Source organism: Leucoraja erinacea, chromosome 7 (assembly GCF_028641065.1).
Source record: "Leucoraja erinacea ecotype New England chromosome 7, Leri_hhj_1, whole genome shotgun sequence".
NCBI classification, from domain to species: Eukaryota; Metazoa; Chordata; class Chondrichthyes; order Rajiformes; family Rajidae; genus Leucoraja; species Leucoraja erinaceus.
The window spans coordinates 44820829-44840490 of NC_073383.1; the positions used below are offsets into that span (position 1 = coordinate 44820829).

General features: G+C 41.9%; 1 protein-coding gene across 2 annotated transcripts in view; it reads left to right on the top strand.

Annotated features, from left to right (window-relative positions):
* Positions 1 to 19662, top strand: part of LOC129698941 (double-stranded RNA-specific editase 1-like) — a 213741-nt gene that overhangs the window by 168516 nt on the left and 25563 nt on the right. For both annotated transcript variants that reach the window (XM_055638427.1, XM_055638429.1), the window contains 4 exons: positions 1532 to 1646; positions 8888 to 9056; positions 10687 to 10838; positions 12801 to 12969. In XM_055638427.1, coding sequence (XP_055494402.1) covers positions 1532 to 1646; positions 8888 to 9056; positions 10687 to 10838; positions 12801 to 12969 — 605 coding nt within the window. The remainder of the gene's footprint in view (positions 1 to 1531; positions 1647 to 8887; positions 9057 to 10686; positions 10839 to 12800; positions 12970 to 19662) is intronic.

Here is a 19662-nt window from a genome sequence, read left to right on the forward strand (position 1 = left end):
AAAAAAGGAAGTGTTAGAGTCCAGATGGCCTATCAGTAAAAGCCCCTAGCAGTCCACAGCAATAACCAGCTCTCACTGGCAAACAGGGTATAGCCCTGATCCCACATCTCAGCCAACAGTAATTTCTTCAGGCAGCCGCTCCGCTGTGGGGCAAGTCATCGGTGTGGAAGTGGCAGCGGCGGCAGGGTTCACAGATTTCAGTGTTTAATTGAAGGTGGTTGTGAGGTAAGGTTTGGGAATGCTGAGTGGCAACACAAGAAGAGAAAGGTTAGAGGTGATGTTGGTTTGTAAGCACAGTGCTGTTCGTAACCACAAATTAAGTCATGCAGACAAGGTGAGCATGGTAAGCAGGTGCAGAGAGACTGAAGAGAAATTAGAAACGGATATGTGTTTGGAGCCACGGCAGGCGATATCCTTGTCAAAACTTGATTTTAAAATGAAAATGAGATGTGGCAGATACAGTTCTGCAGATGGACTCAATTGTGGTGTCGGAGAGGTTCATAAGTTCTTTCTACATGTTGTTTGAGATGAGGAGAAAGAAAACAACTAGTGGCAGGAAGAAACACGCACCTATCTTTACAATCCAGTGGGATCTGATGCGACAATTAAGGAAGAATACAGAGACACAAAATTGCAGATACTAAAATCTTGAGCAAAAATCAAAGTGCTGGAAGAAAAGTTTCAAACCGGAAGTGTGGTTGTTCCATTTCCCACCACAAATGCTGCTTGACATACTGAGTTCTCCTACACTTTGCTTTTTTATTAAAGAGAAACTACATATATATATCATATGAGTACAAATACAAAAGGTTCACAGTAATGCATGAAGCAGGTATTTGGTCTTCTGTAAAATCTGCAGGCATGCTTTTCTTTTTATTACACTCATTGGGGAGTGCTACCATTACTGGGGAATAGTTCTTCCCTTTTAAGTATTTAAGGTCAGTTATAGCTCGGATGCACAGTGAAGCCCTTGATATTCCACCCATATGCATATCCATTCATAAACACCAAATATCCCCTTCTGCGCAGTTTCCATTTTCTCATACCATGCTGTGATCTCTCAAAATGAGATGGCCAAGGAGTGTCGAATTGGTTTGCTTGGTTGAGTCAAACCATATCATAGAGGAATTCCATAAAGATTGCACAGATTTATTTTTCTTTGGAATCTGCAATCAACAGAATATTTTTCTCCTCGTTCTGAGCTGATTAAACTGTGATGTAAGTGGTGAAAGGCTCGTTACCGCTTGCATTCAAATATAGAAGTATTATTTATAAACGGAACCGAAGAAGCCAGAAGATCGATATGAGAGTGCCAGATTATATATGGTAATTGCAAAACATATTTACCCATGGTCAGACGATTCTGCGTTTCACATATTAATGCTATATACATTTTAATTGCATCCTAAGTTTGATCATTCCAATCGAAATATTTTCCTGACTAATTAAACAGTACAGTAGAAAAAGTGTAGTTGGGAACAATATACTGCAAAGATATGACCTAAATGTCTGACCTCATTCCTCTGACTAGGTGCTGGCAGATGCTGTGGCTCGATTGGTTGTGGATAAATTCAGTGAACTGACTGACAACTTCGCCTCCCCACATGCAAGGAGGAAAGTGCTTGCTGGCATTGTCATGACAACAGGTATTTTACTTCACTTCCTTTTGTGTGCAGATTTTATTTGTTAAACAGATTGTATAAATAATTATTTGTAATCTGGTTAATATTTTTAAAGTTTGGTTTTGATGGTAAACTGACAAAATTATACAGCTGTCAATCATGTGGAATGATTGTGATCCAGATATTAAAGAACTATCTTCTTTAATATGAAGATAGTTATGTGAAAAATAAATAGATAGAGAGCTCTGCTATTAGTAAGATGCAGTAGATGGATAGATTCTTATTTAGAACATAAATTCTGACATAGACCAGCTTGTCTGAATTTACTATTTCAACTGTACAATTCTCTTTGCTTCCTAAAAACTTGGATTACTGGAACTGTTCTGGAACCTGTAACCTAAAGGATAAAATTGGAAGGGGTAGGAAAGAGGTGTACCTCTTTAAGCATTGGTTTTGTAGCATTTTAGGCATTTCTTGATACGTTTCTTGCCCAACAGAAAGGTATTGAGCATTGTTGGACTTATTATGAAGAAATTAGATAAGCCAAGTGGAACGAGGATGTGGGAGAACATAGGGAACAGTATTCATAATATTTAGAATATCATTGGTTTGGAGTTATGACTGTGGACGGAGGCGATTGTGACCCTGATGCAAAGGAAGTGATCATCTGAAAAGCTCCAAAAATAAACGATGATTTGGGAGTTTACCAAATTGGCCCAATTACAATTATGTGAGTGACATGGCTCTAGGAGTTAAATATAAAGATTCTAATACAATGTAAGTATGTGTTTCAATAATTTGCATTCAAAACCAATTCCTTATATTTATGCAAAAACTTTCTCATAGTTACAGAATTATTTAGCACAGAAACAGGCTCTTCGACCCAACTTGTCCATGCTAACCATGTACCGAACCGAGCTAGTCCCACTTGTCAACACCTGCCCATATCCCTCCAAAACCTCCCAAAAGTACATATCATTGATGTCTCCGCCTTATCTTCCTGCTCCTCTACTCCTCCCACTGCTCTTGTTCTTGGATGCTTTGCTCTTGCCTCACTTTCAGCTTCCCACATCCATGTCCACCACACTTGTTCCCCCTGCATATTCAGCTACAATTTCTCTCTCCTTTCCCACTCTTGCCCAATGCTTACAATCCTCTTGACTCCAGTGAAATAAAAGTGAAAGAAAATAATGATGAAACTTTGTAAAATATGGTTTGGACAAAACCGGATAATTTTGCTGGATAAAACTGGCAGTACTTATTAAGAAAGATGTAAAGGCTTTGAAAAATCTTTGACTAGAGAAGCTAAGGTTGTTCTGCTCAGAACAGAGGTTGTGAGGAGATCTGTCAGAGGCATTTAACACCTTAAAATTTGTGGATGGAGAAGATGGAGGGAAACATTTCTCTGAGGTAAACATAGAAACATAAAAAATAGGTGCAGGAGTAGGCCATTCGGCCCTTCGAGTCTGCACCGCCATTCAATATGATCATGGCTGATCATCCAACTCAGTATCCTGTACCTGCCTTCTCTCCACACCCCCTGATCCCTTTAGCCACAAGGGCCACATCTAACTCCGTCTTAAATATAGCCAATGAACTGGCCTCATGGCTCAAGAGGGTGAGAGAGAATGAGGATGATTACCAGAGGACCAAAAGTAACACGAGGTGAAATGTTTTTACATAGCTAGTGGTTAGCGTCATGAATATCTTACAAGGGTAATACATGGAAGTAGATTTGCAGGTCTGTAGGGAGTCAAGGAGATGTTACTAGCAGAGAACCAGGGCTAACCTGGCGGGCTGAATGGCCTCTTCCTTGCTGCAATCTTTCCAGGAATATATATTTAAACATCATTCAAGTAACATACATTGTGTTATTACGGATAGTTTTCTTTACTAACCCTCTGAGCATATACATAATCTTTATTGTTATTTTGATTTTAAATAATGCATTTATGGATAAATTCCCTCATTTCTAAAAGCTCCATTGCAAGCTATAGAGCAAGGCTTTTATCCTACAAAGAGGCATTTGTGTAATCCAGATTTTTTTACTTGCATTGAAAAATGTTGTTTTGTAAGAGCTATCACTCTTCTTATAGGATGAGCTTTTTATGTAGTAACAAAAGTTTAAGTAAATGAATGTGAAAAGCTATAATATTTTATCGCCCTTTAAATGGATTTATCTGCAAACCCTTACGTGCGATTTAAATCCTTAAAAATAGGAAACTGATGACATACAGATTCATGTTTTGTGTGAAACATTCCTTAATTTCTCTTGATGTGAAGGAGGGAGACTCCTGAGAGTCTCTGAATCTACTGAATCTGGTCATTGTATTTTTATCATGGCCCTGTGGTTTTATATCATGGCCCTGTGATTTATTTTCATGCATTTATCCAATTTGCTATTAGAAATTATCAAACATCCTTTCTCGAAAATAAAAGTTTGCCATGTGAATTTTCTTCTTTTATGTTTAGTGTTCACCCAATTATTCAAAATCTTGGTTAGTAAAGGGGCTGTCCCACTTGGGCGACCTAATTGGCGAGTTTAGAAGAGTTTGAAAAAAATGTCATGTTGAAGACCTCCTTCGACTCTGTAGAAGACCTCCTTCGACTATGTTAAATACTATCTCCGACTACCTTCGACTGTGAGGACAGTTAAAGTCTGGTCAGAGGAAGCGGACTCCACACTTCAGCAGTGTTTTGGAGACACTGACTGGAAGGCGTTTGCAGCCCAGGCCACCCTTGACTCCCACAGGGACATTGATTCCTACACATCCTCTGTTCTGGACTTTATAAACTCCACCATCAATAGTGTCACCTCCCTCAAACGGGTGACCATATTCCCGAATCAGAAGCCATGGATTAACAGCGAGGTCAGGCTACTGCTGAAAGCACGGGACACCGCTTTCAGGTCAGGCGATGCTCGAGCCTACAGTTCATCCAGGGCTAACCTGAAGAGGGGCATCAAGAAGGCCAAGCACTGCCATAAGCTCAGGATTGAGGAGCACTTCAACAACATCTCCAACCCCCGACGCATGCGGCAAGGCATCCCGACCATCACGGACTATAGACCCACCAACACCACCCCCACATCCAGCGACGCCTCCTTCCTTGAGAAGCTTAATCACTTCTATGGCCGCTTCGACAGGGACAATCTAGAGACAGCCAACAAGGCTCTCTGCTAATCACCAACCCCTCACACTCACCCCCTACGACGTGTACGTGGCACTGAGTAGGACTAATGCACATAAGGCTGCTGGCCCTGACGGCATCCCCGGGCGCGTCCTCAGGGCCTGTGCTACGCAGCTGCCAGACGTCTGGACTGACATCTTCAACCTGTCACTTGCCCAAGCAGTTGTCCCCACGAATCTTAAAACCACCTCCATCGTGCCGATGCCAAAACACTCCACTGCGGCAAGCCTCAACGACTTCCGCCCAGTTGCACTTACCCCCATCATCACCAAGTGCTTCGAGAGGCTGGTCCTGGCACACCTCAAAGGCTCCCTACCCCCCACATTGGATCCCTATCCGTTTGCCTACCGCAAGAACAGGAGTACGGAGGATGCCATCTCAACGGCGCTTCACTCCACCCTCTCCCACCTCGACAACAGAGACACTTACGTAAGAATGCTGTTCATCGATTACAGCTCAGCATTCAACACCATTATACCCTCTAAACTGATCACCAAACTCGGTAACCTGGGCATCGACCCCTCCCTCTGCAACTGGATACTCGACTTTCTAACCAACAGACCCCAGTCTGTGAGGTTAGACAAGCACACCTTTTCAACCCTTACCCTGAACACCGGCGTTCCACAGGGCTGTGTGCTGAGCCCCCTCCTCTACTCCCTCTTCACCTACAACTGCGCACCTGTACATGGTACTAACACCATCATCAAGTATGCAGATGATACAACGGTGATTGGCCTCATCAGCAACAACGATGAGTCGGCCTATAGGGAGGAGGTCCATCTCCTAGCAGCATGGTGCGCTGACAACAACCTGGCCCTTAACTCCAAGAAGACCAAGGAGCTCATTGTAGACTTCAGGAAGTCTAGGGGCGGCACGCACACCCCCATCCACATCAACGGGATGTAGGTGGAACGTGTTTCCAGCTTCAGGTTCCTGGGGGTCAACATCTCCGATGACCTCTTTTGGAACCACAATACGTCAACTCTGGTCAAGAAGGCTCACCGGCGTCTCTTCTTCCTGAGGAGACTGAAGAAGGTCCACCTGCCTCCTCAGATTCTGGTGAACTTCTACCGCTGCACCATCGAGAGCATCCTTACCAACTGTATCACAGTATGGTATGGCAACTGCACCGTCTCCGACCGGAAACCACTGCAGTGGGTGGTGAAAATTGCCCAACGCATCAACGGTTCCTCGCTCCCCTCCATTGAGTCTGTCCAAAGCAAGCGTTGTGTGCGAAGGGCGAACAGCATTGCCAAGGACTGCTCTCACCGCAACCATGGACTGTTTACCCTCCCACCATCCGGGAGGCGCTACAGATCTCTCCGTTGCTGGACCAGCAGGTCTAGGAACAGCTTCTTTCCTGCGGCTGTCACACTACTCAACAATGTACCTCGGTGACTGCCAATCACCCCCTCCCCCCCCGGACATTCCTCCCACAGGAAAAACACTATGACTGTATGCATGTAAATAGATTTATTTATTGAAATCATATTCTATGTCGCTCTTCCAGGGAGATGCTAACTGCATTTCGTTGTCTCTGTACTGTACACTGACAATGACAATTAAAGTTAAATCAGAATCTGAATCTACCCTCGATTACCTACGAGTAACATGCCGACCTACTACAACTAAACCTACGAATAAAAAAAGTATCGATTTTTTACATTGCGACCTTTTTTTACTCGTGGGCATTTTTCAACATATTGAAAAATACGCCGCGACCTAGCTGAGGCTTTGAGTACACGGGGACTACTCTCGAGCATGAAGGAGAGTTACAAAGACCTCCTACGACCTCGTATCGACCATGCTACTAGTGTGAGTCGAGGGCAAACTTACCAGAACTCGAGGATTAGATCGCCCAAGTGGGACAGCCCCTTTACCAAGAGTTTGGTTACCATTTCTTATTGCCACTGGAAACAGCTCATTACTTTACTACAGCAAAATCTTTGATATTTTTGACACCTGTCAAAAATTCCTTTAATCTTCAATGAGATAAACACATGCTTCTCTTTGCATTTGAACCCCCCCCTCCCCCCCCATCCAAGATACCATGTTCATCTTTCTTCTTGAAGACTTGATGCTCTTGCAAAAGTGCAGTGCCCAGTTATACCGTCCTCACTTTGCACATAGTTAGTGTTTAAATTACCATCATAAAGCAAAGATTTGTTAATACATTTAACACTGTGCATGAAAAGATATTAATCCAAACTCAGTTAGTTAGTTTAGTTTATTGTCACGTGTACTGAGGTACAGTGAAAGGTTTTTCTTGCATGCTTATAGCCCTGTCCCACGGTGCAAGTTCATTCCAAGAGCTCTCCCGAGTTTAAAAAAAAATCAAACTCGTGGTAAGCACGGAGAATGAACGTAGCGGGTACGTCGGAGCTCGGGGATGTCTCTTAGCGCTAACGGCAGGTACCCGGGAAGACTCGCTAACGGCAGGGAAGACTCGTGAAGATTTTTCAACATGATGAAAAATGTCCACAAGAGCCCCAAGTACCGACAAGTGGCCATTACCGTAAATCTCCGAGTTCGAATCAGGGCAAACTCGGGAGAACTCTTGGAATGAACTCGTACCGTACGACGGGTTTAATCAGTCAGCAGAAAGACTATATATGATTATAATCGAGCCATCCACAGTGTATAGATGCATGGTAAAGGGAATAATGTGCAAGGTATAGTCCAATTAAAGATCATCCAAGGGTCTCCAATGAGGTAGATAGTAGCTCAGGATAGCTCTCTGGTTGTTGATAAGATGGATCAGTTGCTTGATAACAGCGGAGAAGAAACTGTCCATGAATCGGGAGAGGTGCGTTTTCACACTTCTGTATCTCTTACCTGATGGAAGAGAAGAGTAGCGGGAGTAACTGGGATGAGACTCATCCTTGATTATGCTGGTGGCCTTGCCAAGGCAATGTGAAGTGTAAATGGAGTCAATGGAAGGGAGATTGGTTTGTGTGATGGTCTGGGCTGCGCCCACAATTCTCTGCAATTTCTTGCAGTTTTGAATGGAGCTAATCCCAAACCATGCTGTGATGCATCCTGATACAATGCTTTCTACAGCGCATCTGTAAAAGTTGGTGAAAGTTGCTGGGGATATGCCAAATTTCATAAGCCTTCTGAGGAAGTAGAGGCATTGGTGTGCTTTCTTGATTATTGCTTCGATATTGGTGACCTTGGACAAGTTGCTGGTGATATTTAAAAACTTACTGCTTTCAACCATCTCTACTTCGATGCCGTCAGTGCATATGTGTACCACATTGTTTTAAGTCGATCAATATCTCCTTTGTCTTGCGGACATTGAGAGACATGTTGTTATCTTGACACCAAGTCAAGAGAGTCTCAATCTCCATCCTGCACTCCGTTTCGTCATTATTTGATATCCGGCCCACAAAGGTGGTGTCATCCGCGGATTTGTAGATTTAAAAGGATTTGTACTTAGCTGTACAGTTGTTGGTGTATAAGGAGCAGAGAAGGGGACTGTGACGCATCATTGCGGAGCACCAATGTTGAGGATTTGCATAGAGGATGGTTTGCCCCTATGCATGGTGGCATGCCAAGGACAACCAGCACTAATTTATTGAAAGCAAAGCATGTTTTTTCGAATTGATGATTTGTTTCAATTAGGACAGATGAAGTTTTCTCACTTGGCATTTTTACATTGATTTACATATGTTCTTTGATGCGTCACTGGCCATTTCATTGACTATTCTCTTTGGTTCAGGAGTCAATGATGAGGGTCAATTTATCAATTGGGGCCTGAAAAGAGGAGTGCAGAGTAGAAGCATCTAATAGTTTGCCTCACACAGGGGACCACAGTATCTTTTGAAGGAAAATATATATACGTATTTAGAGCAGATTGGGGAGAAAATTGCATGGCTTGGGGAGAAAATAGGACACCAAAATGTATTTTGTTATGCTTAACATTAATTCAGTGCAGCTATAGTGGGGCAACTGGTCTTTTATGGCATAAATGTGTTCATTCCTCATAATGTACTTTATTGACTTGTTGTTTCTTGCTTTGTCCTCCACCCTATTCCCCACCTCCTCCACACCCTCATCCCCACTTCTGAAATCAGGAACTGATGTCAAAGATGCCATGGTTATATGTGTTGCCACTGGAACTAAATGTATCAACGGCGAGTATATGAGTGACCGAGGCCTGGCTCTGAATGATTGTCATGCCGAAATTGTTGCACGTAGATCTCTCATCCGGTTTCTTTATTCCCAAATGGAGTGTTATTTAAGGTTGGTGGAATTAAAGGATCTCATACTCTTCCAGGTTTTATAACAATTCTATTTCACTGCAGTTTATTATCTTGTGTAGAATTCAGTTGCTATTGTGACTTATTGGTTACAGGTATCTCTATTACTTTTTGTCAACTATTTGCTTGAGCTCTTCCCCTTTACTCTCTCTTCTCACCTTTAACAATATTTGGGGAACTTTACCACCCTGCTCTATAACTGTTCCCTGCACAATATGCCAATGCTTCATCTCCAACCCTGAGATTAAATGGCGGTGCTGGCTCGACTGGCCTACTCCTGCGTCTATTGTTTATTGAATCTTATCACAATGGTATCTCATGTCCCTATCTTTACAACAATTTTTGAAGTTGACCTAACCAACTGCTTCCTCAACCTGATTTGTAATACACTCCTGACACCCTGGCTCTCGTGCTAGCTAACATTGCTACTACCACTTTTTTTCTTTCCTTTGTTCTATTGACCGTTAAAAAATATCTTTAACCTCTCTGTTCATGTAAGTAATGAAGCAGACTCCAACCGTTTTGCACATCAGCTTTCTAAAGCCCTATTGATTATGCCCACGTTGCTTTTTTAAATATTAAAAGCAGGATTTCATCTACATTTAGCACCAAATCAAAGTTATGAAAATTATGTTCTCTGTGGCTGAGGTCAAGTTGCATTAAGCTCTATGTGGATTTGATGAGGACTCCCTTGCATTCTTTCATTTCTAAATACACTACCCCACTCCTTCCTTTGCTCACCATCACCCTCACTATCTCTCCCTCCCCATCTTTTCTCCACCCTCCAGAGACATCAGTTGGTCCAAAGTGCTGAAACTTTCTAATCTCAAGTCATGGTTTGTTCATCCATTAATTGACATCTCTTACTTATAGTATAGGTCTCAGTTTCATCATTCTCAGACTTAAAATACTCATTGTTGTGTTTAAAGCCCTGCATGGTCACTTATCCTTTTATCTGTTTTCCTGAACAGTCTGACCTCCATTTCTATCAAGAGGACAAATACAAATGCAAACATCTCACATCCTGCTTAGTTCGCTTAAATGACATAAATATAGAATTTTCCAATTTCATGTAATCTACCCCTCCAATGTCCTTCTCCTCACAAACTCGCTAGCTGCCTCATTTTATTCTCCCTATGTTCACCTTTCCTAGCCCCTCCTGCTCCCCACATAATTCCATCTCCTTATCCTACAATCCTTTGGACTGCTATATCCTGGCAATTGTTTCTTATCCCTCACAGTCCTACTGCAGTGTCTCAAGTTTTGCCTCCTCAGGCGGTGCTTGACCTGCTGTGTTCTCACAACATTCTCTTTTATACATTTTATATATATTAATTTTTTGTCCAACATTGAACAAAAAAAAAACTGCTGGAGGAACTCAGCAGGTCAGTCAACAGCTGTGCAAGAAAATGGGCATTTCAGACCATGACCCTGTCCATTAGCCTGAGTATGCCCCAACCTTAAACACTGTCTGTCCATTTTCCTCCACAAAATTGCCTGGAGTTCTTTCAGCAGTTTGGAGGTAGTCTGGCATACAAGGTTGTGCTTGGATATATCTAAAGTATATTGTACTATTTATTGTTGTACAAACAATGCTGTGATCTCATTTAAAGCAACAAGACAGAAGACCATCACAGATCAATTTTTATTAAATGCGAAGGAGGTGGCTTCAAACTTAAGGAAAATGTGCAGTTCCACCTTTACATCAGTACATCACCATGTGGAGATGCCCGCATCTTCTCACCACATGAGGCAGCAGTAGAGGGTAAGGGTTTGTTGTTGGTTACTGTCAGAGTTATTATTGGGGAAGGAACCACTGGCTGGAGCTAGGGTTGGTTCTGGAATAACGGGGATCAGGAACATGCGCTTGGTTTGTGACTGGCCAGGGTTTGAAGTCCTTGGGTATTTCTATTCCCACCATGCTCATCATGTCCAATGGAAAATGAAAGTGAATGGATATTAGTAGGAGTATCATCCAATATTTGGGAAAACAAATTGCTCGTCTGACATCATCAAGTCCTAAAGGTGCTGAACTATCAGTGTTTTATTGTAGTATGAGTAATATATAGTATCTTCGATAATATTTTAGGTAACAATTAATCTTATTATTTTCGGTCACAACCAGCCTTGAGCTTTGCAATTTGCATTTCTGCTGTTACAAATCAATAATAAGTATTCCATAAAAATCAGAACTAAATTTCAGCTCAAGTCAAGAGAGTCAAGACACATATATAGTTCACGTACACACTCACATGTACACACAAAAAACAAACAATAATAGTGCAATAATGACTGTAATAGTCTATGTAGTTCAGAGCTTATTTGAGGTTGTAGTGTTTAATGGCTGTAGGGAAGAAACTATTCCTGAACCTGGACATTACAGTTCTCCTGTACCTTCTTCCCGATGGCAGGGGTGAAATGAGTGTGTGGCTAGGGTGGTGTGGGTCTTTGATTATGCTGTCTACCTTTTTGAGGTATCGACTCTGGTAAATCCCGTCGATGGTGGGGAGGTTAGAGCTAGTGATGGACTGGGCAGTGTTCACAACTTTTTGCAGTCATCTTCGCTCGCGGGCATTCAAGTTGCCGAACCAGGCAGTGATGCAACTAGTCAATATGGTCTCTACTGTGCATCTGTAGAAGTTCAAGGGAAACATTTCTGACATACCAAATCTCCATAATCTTCTCATATAACGTCAATGCAGGAATCCTTCAATGTCCTAGGCCAAACCACCTTCAGTGACCTTCCTTCCTTCCATAATTCAGTCAGAAATGGTGATGTTCCGTTATCAGTGAACAATGTACAATTCCATTCCCAAGTCTTTAGTAAAGGAAGCAGCCCAAGCCCCAATTTTGCATGACCTTCACAATATGCAGACATGATGCTGAATATAACATTGACATCACAAAACATCAGGTAATGCCATCTCCAACAAGAATGAGTCCAACCACATTTTCTTGATAGACACAAAAAGCTGGAGTAACTCAGTGGGACAGGCAGCATCTCTGGAGAGAAGGAATGGGTGACGTTTCGGGGTCGAGACCCTTCTTCAGTCTCTAAACGTCACCCATTCCTTCTCTCCAAAGATGCTGCCTGTCCCGCTGAATTACTCCAGCTTTTTGTGTCTATCTTCAGTTTAAACAAGCATCTGCAGTTCCTCCTTACACATTTTCTTGATATTCGTCAGAAGTGCCAAATCCTCCACAAATGACATTCAGGAATTCACTGGACCGATTATACAAATATTGTCTTGACTATATTATTTCTTTGTTCACAGAATGTAGACATTGCAAACAGTGATAGCATTTATTGGCCACCCCTAATTGCAACTGATCTGAGAAGGCAGTTAAAAATCTAACACATGCGTTATGTGCAGTTTTCCTTTCCTGATGGGTTTTTATGATGGGTTAGATGTCCTTTGGGTTGTGACTCATGTTCTGATACCCTAAAGAATTCCCGCAACTATGAGCTACAGGCTGGTAGCAGGATGAAATATTCTCCACTTGTTTGAATGAGTGCAGCTACAACTCTCAAAAAGTTTGAACCATTTGTTACACATCTTTACTAATGTGACTGAAATCATTTAATTTACCTGAGATCAATTGCGAGAAATCCACTGGTTATTCACGTCACATCTGAATCTACTATGTACGTTAAACCTCATCGATTTTAATGCTGGATTTCTTTGTACATAGTTGGTGTCATATCACTTATTTTCTGAAATGGCAGATCAGGGAGACAAGCACCCAAATCGGAAGGCACGAGGGCAACTCAGGACAAAAATTGAATCTGGTGAAGGGACAATTCCAGTTAGATCCAGCAACACCATTCAGACATGGGATGGAGTGTTACAAGGAGAACGTTTACTCACTATGTCATGTAGTGATAAAATAGCCAGGTGAGTAACCTAATTTGTTAATATTTTATTTGTAGTGTGCACTAAGGAAATAACAAACTTGTGATTGAATCAAAGACATTGAGTTGGAAATCCTATGCTGGGAAACAAAAGTAGTTTAAACAGTTGCCAAGTTTTATGTTCATCCTCTTTCCTCACCCCTTCCCCTCCACCACCACTAACAGCCTTCCACCCCACATCCTTCCCCCCCCCCCCCATCACTAAAATTCAATTTGTACAGGACTCAAGCATTGTGTGTGATAAAAGGAGCAATTCAAGTTGATCCCAAATTGCATGAGGAACAAGGAGAAGGTTGTGTCTGGTGCTACAGGATGATGGGGCATTGATGGATGCAGGAGGCAGACTTGTGATCAGATAATGAATGGAGGAAGTGGTGCTGGTCAGAGAAAGGTGAATAGTAAGGATGGATGAGGGGACACCGGTTGGACATGAAATTGTGTGATGTTGGTGAGTGGTGTCTGACGAAGCACACTATTGGATTGAAAAGGGAGATTGAACAAAGGCCCTAAGGGAATGGGTATTAAGGTGAAATGGTTGTTTGAAAAGGATGCAACATCAAAGAAAGAACTTAAGAGTACCTACCAGCAAATCGATGTGGGTCCTCTTTAAACCATGCTGTTGGCGATCTCCTTTTGTTTGAATGGTATCCCCATTTGTGGATTCAATTGCGCAAGTAGATTTTGCCACTTGTGTCACCGTACCTGCCTAGCAACCTACATTCACATGTATCGTGCACAAGATGGACCGAAATCAAACTTCACATAGTGTACTGTATTCTCACTAAGAAGCTGATTGAAAGTAACCATTATTCTTTTCCTCTGTTTGTCAGCTTCAAATGCACCAACAAACAAGAATTGAATTGTTTCAGTATACTGGTTTCTATTTTTTTTAAATGAACACGATTGGTTTACAGTGAGATTAATTTTTCATGTTTTGTGTTTAAATGTATGCACAATTTGTATAAAGTGCTTGAAACCTGTCATTAATTAGCAACCTATTTCTAAATGATTTATAGTTTTTTCTATCTGTACTTGCAGAATATATTCTGCTGAAGTATTTCCAACCTCTCGGGTAAGCATAAAATGTGGTCTATATCACCTAGAGCTTCATTTATAATTTAGGTTTTAGGTGGGATGTTAGAATCTTAGGATGTGGCAACTGTTAGCTAAACAACATGGGTCAACACTACAATCTCCTGCAAGCTCCAGGACCTGGCCCTCTGTACGTCCCTTTGCAACTGGATCGTTGATTTTCTCATCAGTAGAACAGTGTCGGTCGGTAAGAACATCTCCTTCTCATTGACCATCAAATCGAGTGTATCTCAAGTCTGCGTGCTTAGCTCCCTGCTTGACTCTATTTACACAAATGACTGTAACAGTTCCAGAGCTATTTATAAATTTATGAACGACTGCTATAGTTGGACAAATTACTGGTGGTGATGAGTCAATGTAGGTGAAAGAGATAAAACACCTGGTTGAGTGGTGCCGCAACAAAAACCTCTTGCTCAACGTCAACAAGACCAAGGATCTGATTGTTGATTTGGGAAATGGGAATTCAGGTGACCAAGCGCTGGTTATTAGTGGGTCAATGATGGAGAGAGTTGGCAATATCAAATTCCTGGGCATGGACATCTTGGATGACCTGTCCTATCCTGGGCCCAGCACAAAGGTGCAATCATAAAGAAGGCATGCTGGTGCCTCTATTTTCTTCTAAGTTCGAGGAGATTTGATATGTCTTTGAATACTCTTACAAACTTTTACAGATATAACCTGACACGTTAGATTGTGGCTTTGTATGACAATTCTAAATCACAGGAAACCAAGAGGCAGCAGAGAGTGATGAACTCAGCCCAGACCGTCATGGTTCACAGCTCTCCCATCCATTAAAAGCAACTACATCGGGCACTGCCACAAAAATCGCATTTATTATCAAGGATTCCCTCCATCTGAGCCATACCATCTTCTCAATGCTACCATCGGACATGAGATACAGAAGTCCCACAACTACTTACCTGCAACCATCAGCTCTTGAACCAACTTACTACCCCTAGTATGAGGGTAAAGCTGTCCAAGAATATAAAGAAGGATAGTAAAAGCTTATTTATGTATGTTAAGCTTCTTTATGTATGTTAAGAGAAAAAGATTATTAAACACAAATGTGGGTCCCTTGAAGGCAGAAACAGGTGAAATAATTATGGGAAACAAGGAAATGGCAGACAAGTTGAACAGGCACTTTGGTTCTGTCTTCACTAAGGAAGACACAAACAATCTCCCAGATGTACTGGAGGACAGAGGATCTAGGGAGACAGAGGAACTGAAATAAATTTGCATTAGGCAGGAAATAGTATTGGGTAGACTGATGGGAGTGAAGGCTGATAAATCCCCAGGGCCTGATCGTCTGTATCCCAGGGCACTCAAGGTGGCTCTAAAAATCGTGGACGCATTGGAGATCCAATGTTCTATAGATTCGGGATCAGTTCCTGTGGATTGGAGGGTAGCTAATGTCATCCCACTTTTCAAGAAAGGAGCAAGAGAGAAAACAGGGAATTATAGACCTGTTAGCCTGACATCGGTGGTGGGGAAGATGCTGGATTCAATTATTAAAGAAGTAATAACAGCACATTTGGATAGCAGTAAAAGGATTGGTCCAAGTCTGCATGGATGTATGAAGGGGAAATCCTGCTTGACTAATCATCTGGGATTTTTTAAGGATGTGACAAGTAAAATGGATAAAGGAGAGACAGTGGATGCAGTGTATCTGGACTTTCAGAAAGCATTTGATAAGGTCCCACACGGGAAATAAGTGGGCAAAATTAGAGCACATGGCATTGGGGGCAGGGTATTGACATGGACACATAATTGGTTGGCAGGCAGGAAGCAAAGAGTAGGAATAAACGGGTCCCTGTCAGAATGGCAGGCAGTGGCAAGTGGAGTGCCGCAAGGCTCGGTGCTGGGGCCGCAACTATTTACAATATATTAAATGATTTAGATGATGGGATTAAAAGTAACACTAGCAAATTTGCAGATATCACAAAGCTGGGTGGCAGTGTGAACTGCGAAGAGGATGCTAGGAGGTTGCAGGGTGACTTTGACAGGTTGAGTGTGTGGTCAGATGTATGGCAGATGCAGTATAATGTAGATAAATGTGAGGTTATCCACTTTGGTAGCAAGAACAAGGAGGTAGATTATTATCTCAATGGTGTCAGATTAGGAAAACCTGGGTGTCCTTGTACACCAGTCACTGAAAGTAAACATGGAGGTACAGCAGACAGTGAAGAAAGCTAATGGCATGTTAGCCTTCATAATGAGTGGATTTGAGTATAGGAGTAAAGAGGTCCTTCTGCAGTTGTACAAGGCCCTGGTGAGACCACATCTGGAGTATTGTGTGCAGTTTTGGTCTCCTAATTTGAGGAAGGACATCCTTGCCATTGAGACAGTGCAGTGTAGGTTCACGAGGTTAATCCCCGGGATTGCGCGACTGTCATATCAGAAAAGATTGGAAGGACTGTGTTTGTATTCACTGGAATTTAGAAGGATGAGAGGGAATCTTATAGAAAAGTATACAGTTATAAAAGGACTGGACAAGCTAGATGCAGGAAAAATGTTCTCAATGATGGGGGGGGGGGGGGGGGGGGGGGGGTCCAGGATCAGGGGCCACAGTCTAAGAATAAAGGGGAGGCCATTTAAAACTGCGATGAGAACAAACGTTTTCACCCAGAGAGTTGTGAATTTGTGGAATTCTCTGCCACCCAATCTCCATCCAGGCAGCATTCATAGCCTGACTTGAACCTGGGTCACTGGAGGTGTACAGCAGCAGCATTATCTGTTTGTAGCACTGTGCTACTGTATCCCAGTGGTGTTGGCATTTGGCTTCCATGTTTGATTGCAATTCAAATTCATAACGCATTGTTCTACCTAATACCATCCAATTGCTTATTTGGAAATGAATATCACGTGCCTGTGGACATCATCCTGCTCTCATTATTCAGTTGACATTTGAAGGCCACCTAATCACTGAAACAGAGGGTTGTGGATGTCCTTGCGCTTGAAGCATAGAAAGTTAGCTAGCATGTAGATACAGCAGTTTGGATGGAAATCGCGGAATTGGCTTTTATTGCAAACGGGATGCAGTACGAGAGTATGTAATTTTGCAAATGGTTTTGGTGACACCACTGCATTCAGTTTTGTTTCCGTCATTTAAAGAAGGCTATCCTTGCATTAGAGACAATTTTGAAATTTTTCACTAAGCTGGATCTTGAGAAACAGATTTCGTAAGAGCAGTTGGGTAAGTTAGGCCTATATTGTTTGGAGTTTAGAAGAATGAGGGATGTACCTATTGAAGCCTATAAGATTCTAAGATAACTTGACAAGATAGATGTTGAGGGGATATTTCCCTCGTGGGGGAATCTCAAAGTTTGACAAAAGGGTTTCCTATTTAAGATAGACGTGAGGAAGAATTTATTCTCAAAGGGTCATTAATCTTTCGAATTATCTGCTTTAATATCCTGTTAGACTGAATCAGTGCAGAGGGAGAACAAGGAGGGAAGAGACGGAGACTAAGACTTTGCCTCCATCACAGTGAGGATGTGCTTGGTGAACTCACTGTGGTGGATGTTTAATTTGTGTTTATTGTATGTTTTGTTTTTATTGGTTCTGTGTATGACTGCAGGCAACATAATTTCGTTCAGACCGAAAGGTCTGAATGACAATAAAGGAATCTAATCTAATCTAATCTAATCTAATCGAATGTATTCATGATTCGGATTTTTGTCCATAGGATAGTCGATGGTTATGGAGAACAGGCAGGAAAGTTGAATTGCGGCATTTCATTTGCCATCCAGACCAGAAACCTTGTGTAGTTACAGTGATGTAATATGACTTACACCAGATTTAAAGTTATCGGATATCAAACGGCTACATGTAGCAAGAAAGTTCTGTTCTCTCTCAGGATATCAATGTCTGTGATGAGAGGGATTAAAGCCGATTTTATTAAAATGTGTCCATGACAAATGACTTTGTAATACACAGGCAACCTTCACATTACAGCAATTGGCATAACAGAAATATGCTCTTGTGTAATTCGCAATAAATTTGGGATACAGAATTGAAATTTCTTCTCATGAAAATATGTGAAAAAAATTAAATACAAAATGTTAATTTTCAACTTTCAATTCTTCGTGCATGTGCAGATGACGTGGCTTCACATCACAGAAAATCGTGAACTGGACTGTTTGCTTAGAATGCAACCCATTACACTGAGATTGCTTGTATGTAGTTTGGTGTCCACTGGTTTAGCCTGCCATTACCAGGAACATTCAGGGTCCCTGATTTCTGCTGCAACTAATTTAAAGGAGAAGGTGGGCATAGTCTCAAATCAACACAATTCCAATTTAAATGGGGGTGACAAAAAAAAATCCATGCTTAGGTTATCAGGCTAGAATTCCTGTTAAGTAATTTTTCATTGGGAGACTGCCCAAAGGTGACTATGTAATAACAGACTAGATTCATACCTGCTGAGATTGCTGATCTAGTATGACAAAGATGTAATAATGAATCCTTGCCTTATGAAGAATGCATGTCCTTGTGACAGTTTTCCCAATGTACATTTTCAGCAAGAATTATGTGGATGTTTTGTGTCATTTGGGAAGTCAAGGCCAGGGGCTTGTAAGTCTCTTGGGCTTTCCCACTATATGTAATAATGCAGTTGTAGAATGATCCTCAAGTTCACCTTTAAAAAGAGGCAGTTTTATTCATGTGGGAATCCCATCAGATTTGATCTCACTCTGGACTGCATACTTAATTAGAGGCAGGAGTAGACAACTCAGCCCCTCAAGCCAGATCTTCCATTTAATATGATTGCAACTGATCTAATTATAACAATGATTCTGTGTTCCCTCTAATCCCACAGTGTTGACCATATACCTATGGCTGAACTTAATTAGTTTCCAAATGTGGCAGGAGTCTGAATTTGTGCACCCCACAAAACTGATTATAGTGTTCATAAATGGGCCAGAATGCCGTTAGCGGGTATGACAGCGTGGTTACTGAATTTGTGGACGTTTAATCAAAGATGTCATGTCATGTTTTCCTGATATGATCAGACTGAGAGAATTAATTGTTCAGAAGGGTAACTCTTTAAAATGTTTCATTTGATCTTCTTGATGTTGAAGGAAACTTTAATGTTTCAGAGTCTTGTTATTTACTGATCATGAGCATTATATGTTTCCTTTATAGAAGGGATCTGGCAGTTAAAATAATGATGCTATCTCTGCTGCATTTTTACAGGTCCATAGCTAGATGATCTTTCAAGGTTCTTGATCAGTCAATAGAATGCACTCATGTCAGGCTATGCTAAACTGTTTGTGTTTGAGGTGTGTGGACATCGTTCTTGGTTCAAATATAGACCCCTATAGCACCAAGATTGATGCTGTCAGTGAGTCAATCATTGTCACCCATGGGTACAAGAATCTCAAAACCATGTAGTGCAAGGGTCGGCAACCTTGTTCTGCATAGGGGCCAGGACGCATGTCAGTGAGCGGATCGCAGGCATCAAATCACGTGTTCACATAGATCCCGCCCCTTCGAGGACGCCACCCGGAGCACTGGCCCCTAGTTACTCACTCGTTCCCGGCCTATTGACAACCCCGATCCTGACAGTGAAGCCCAGACACACGCG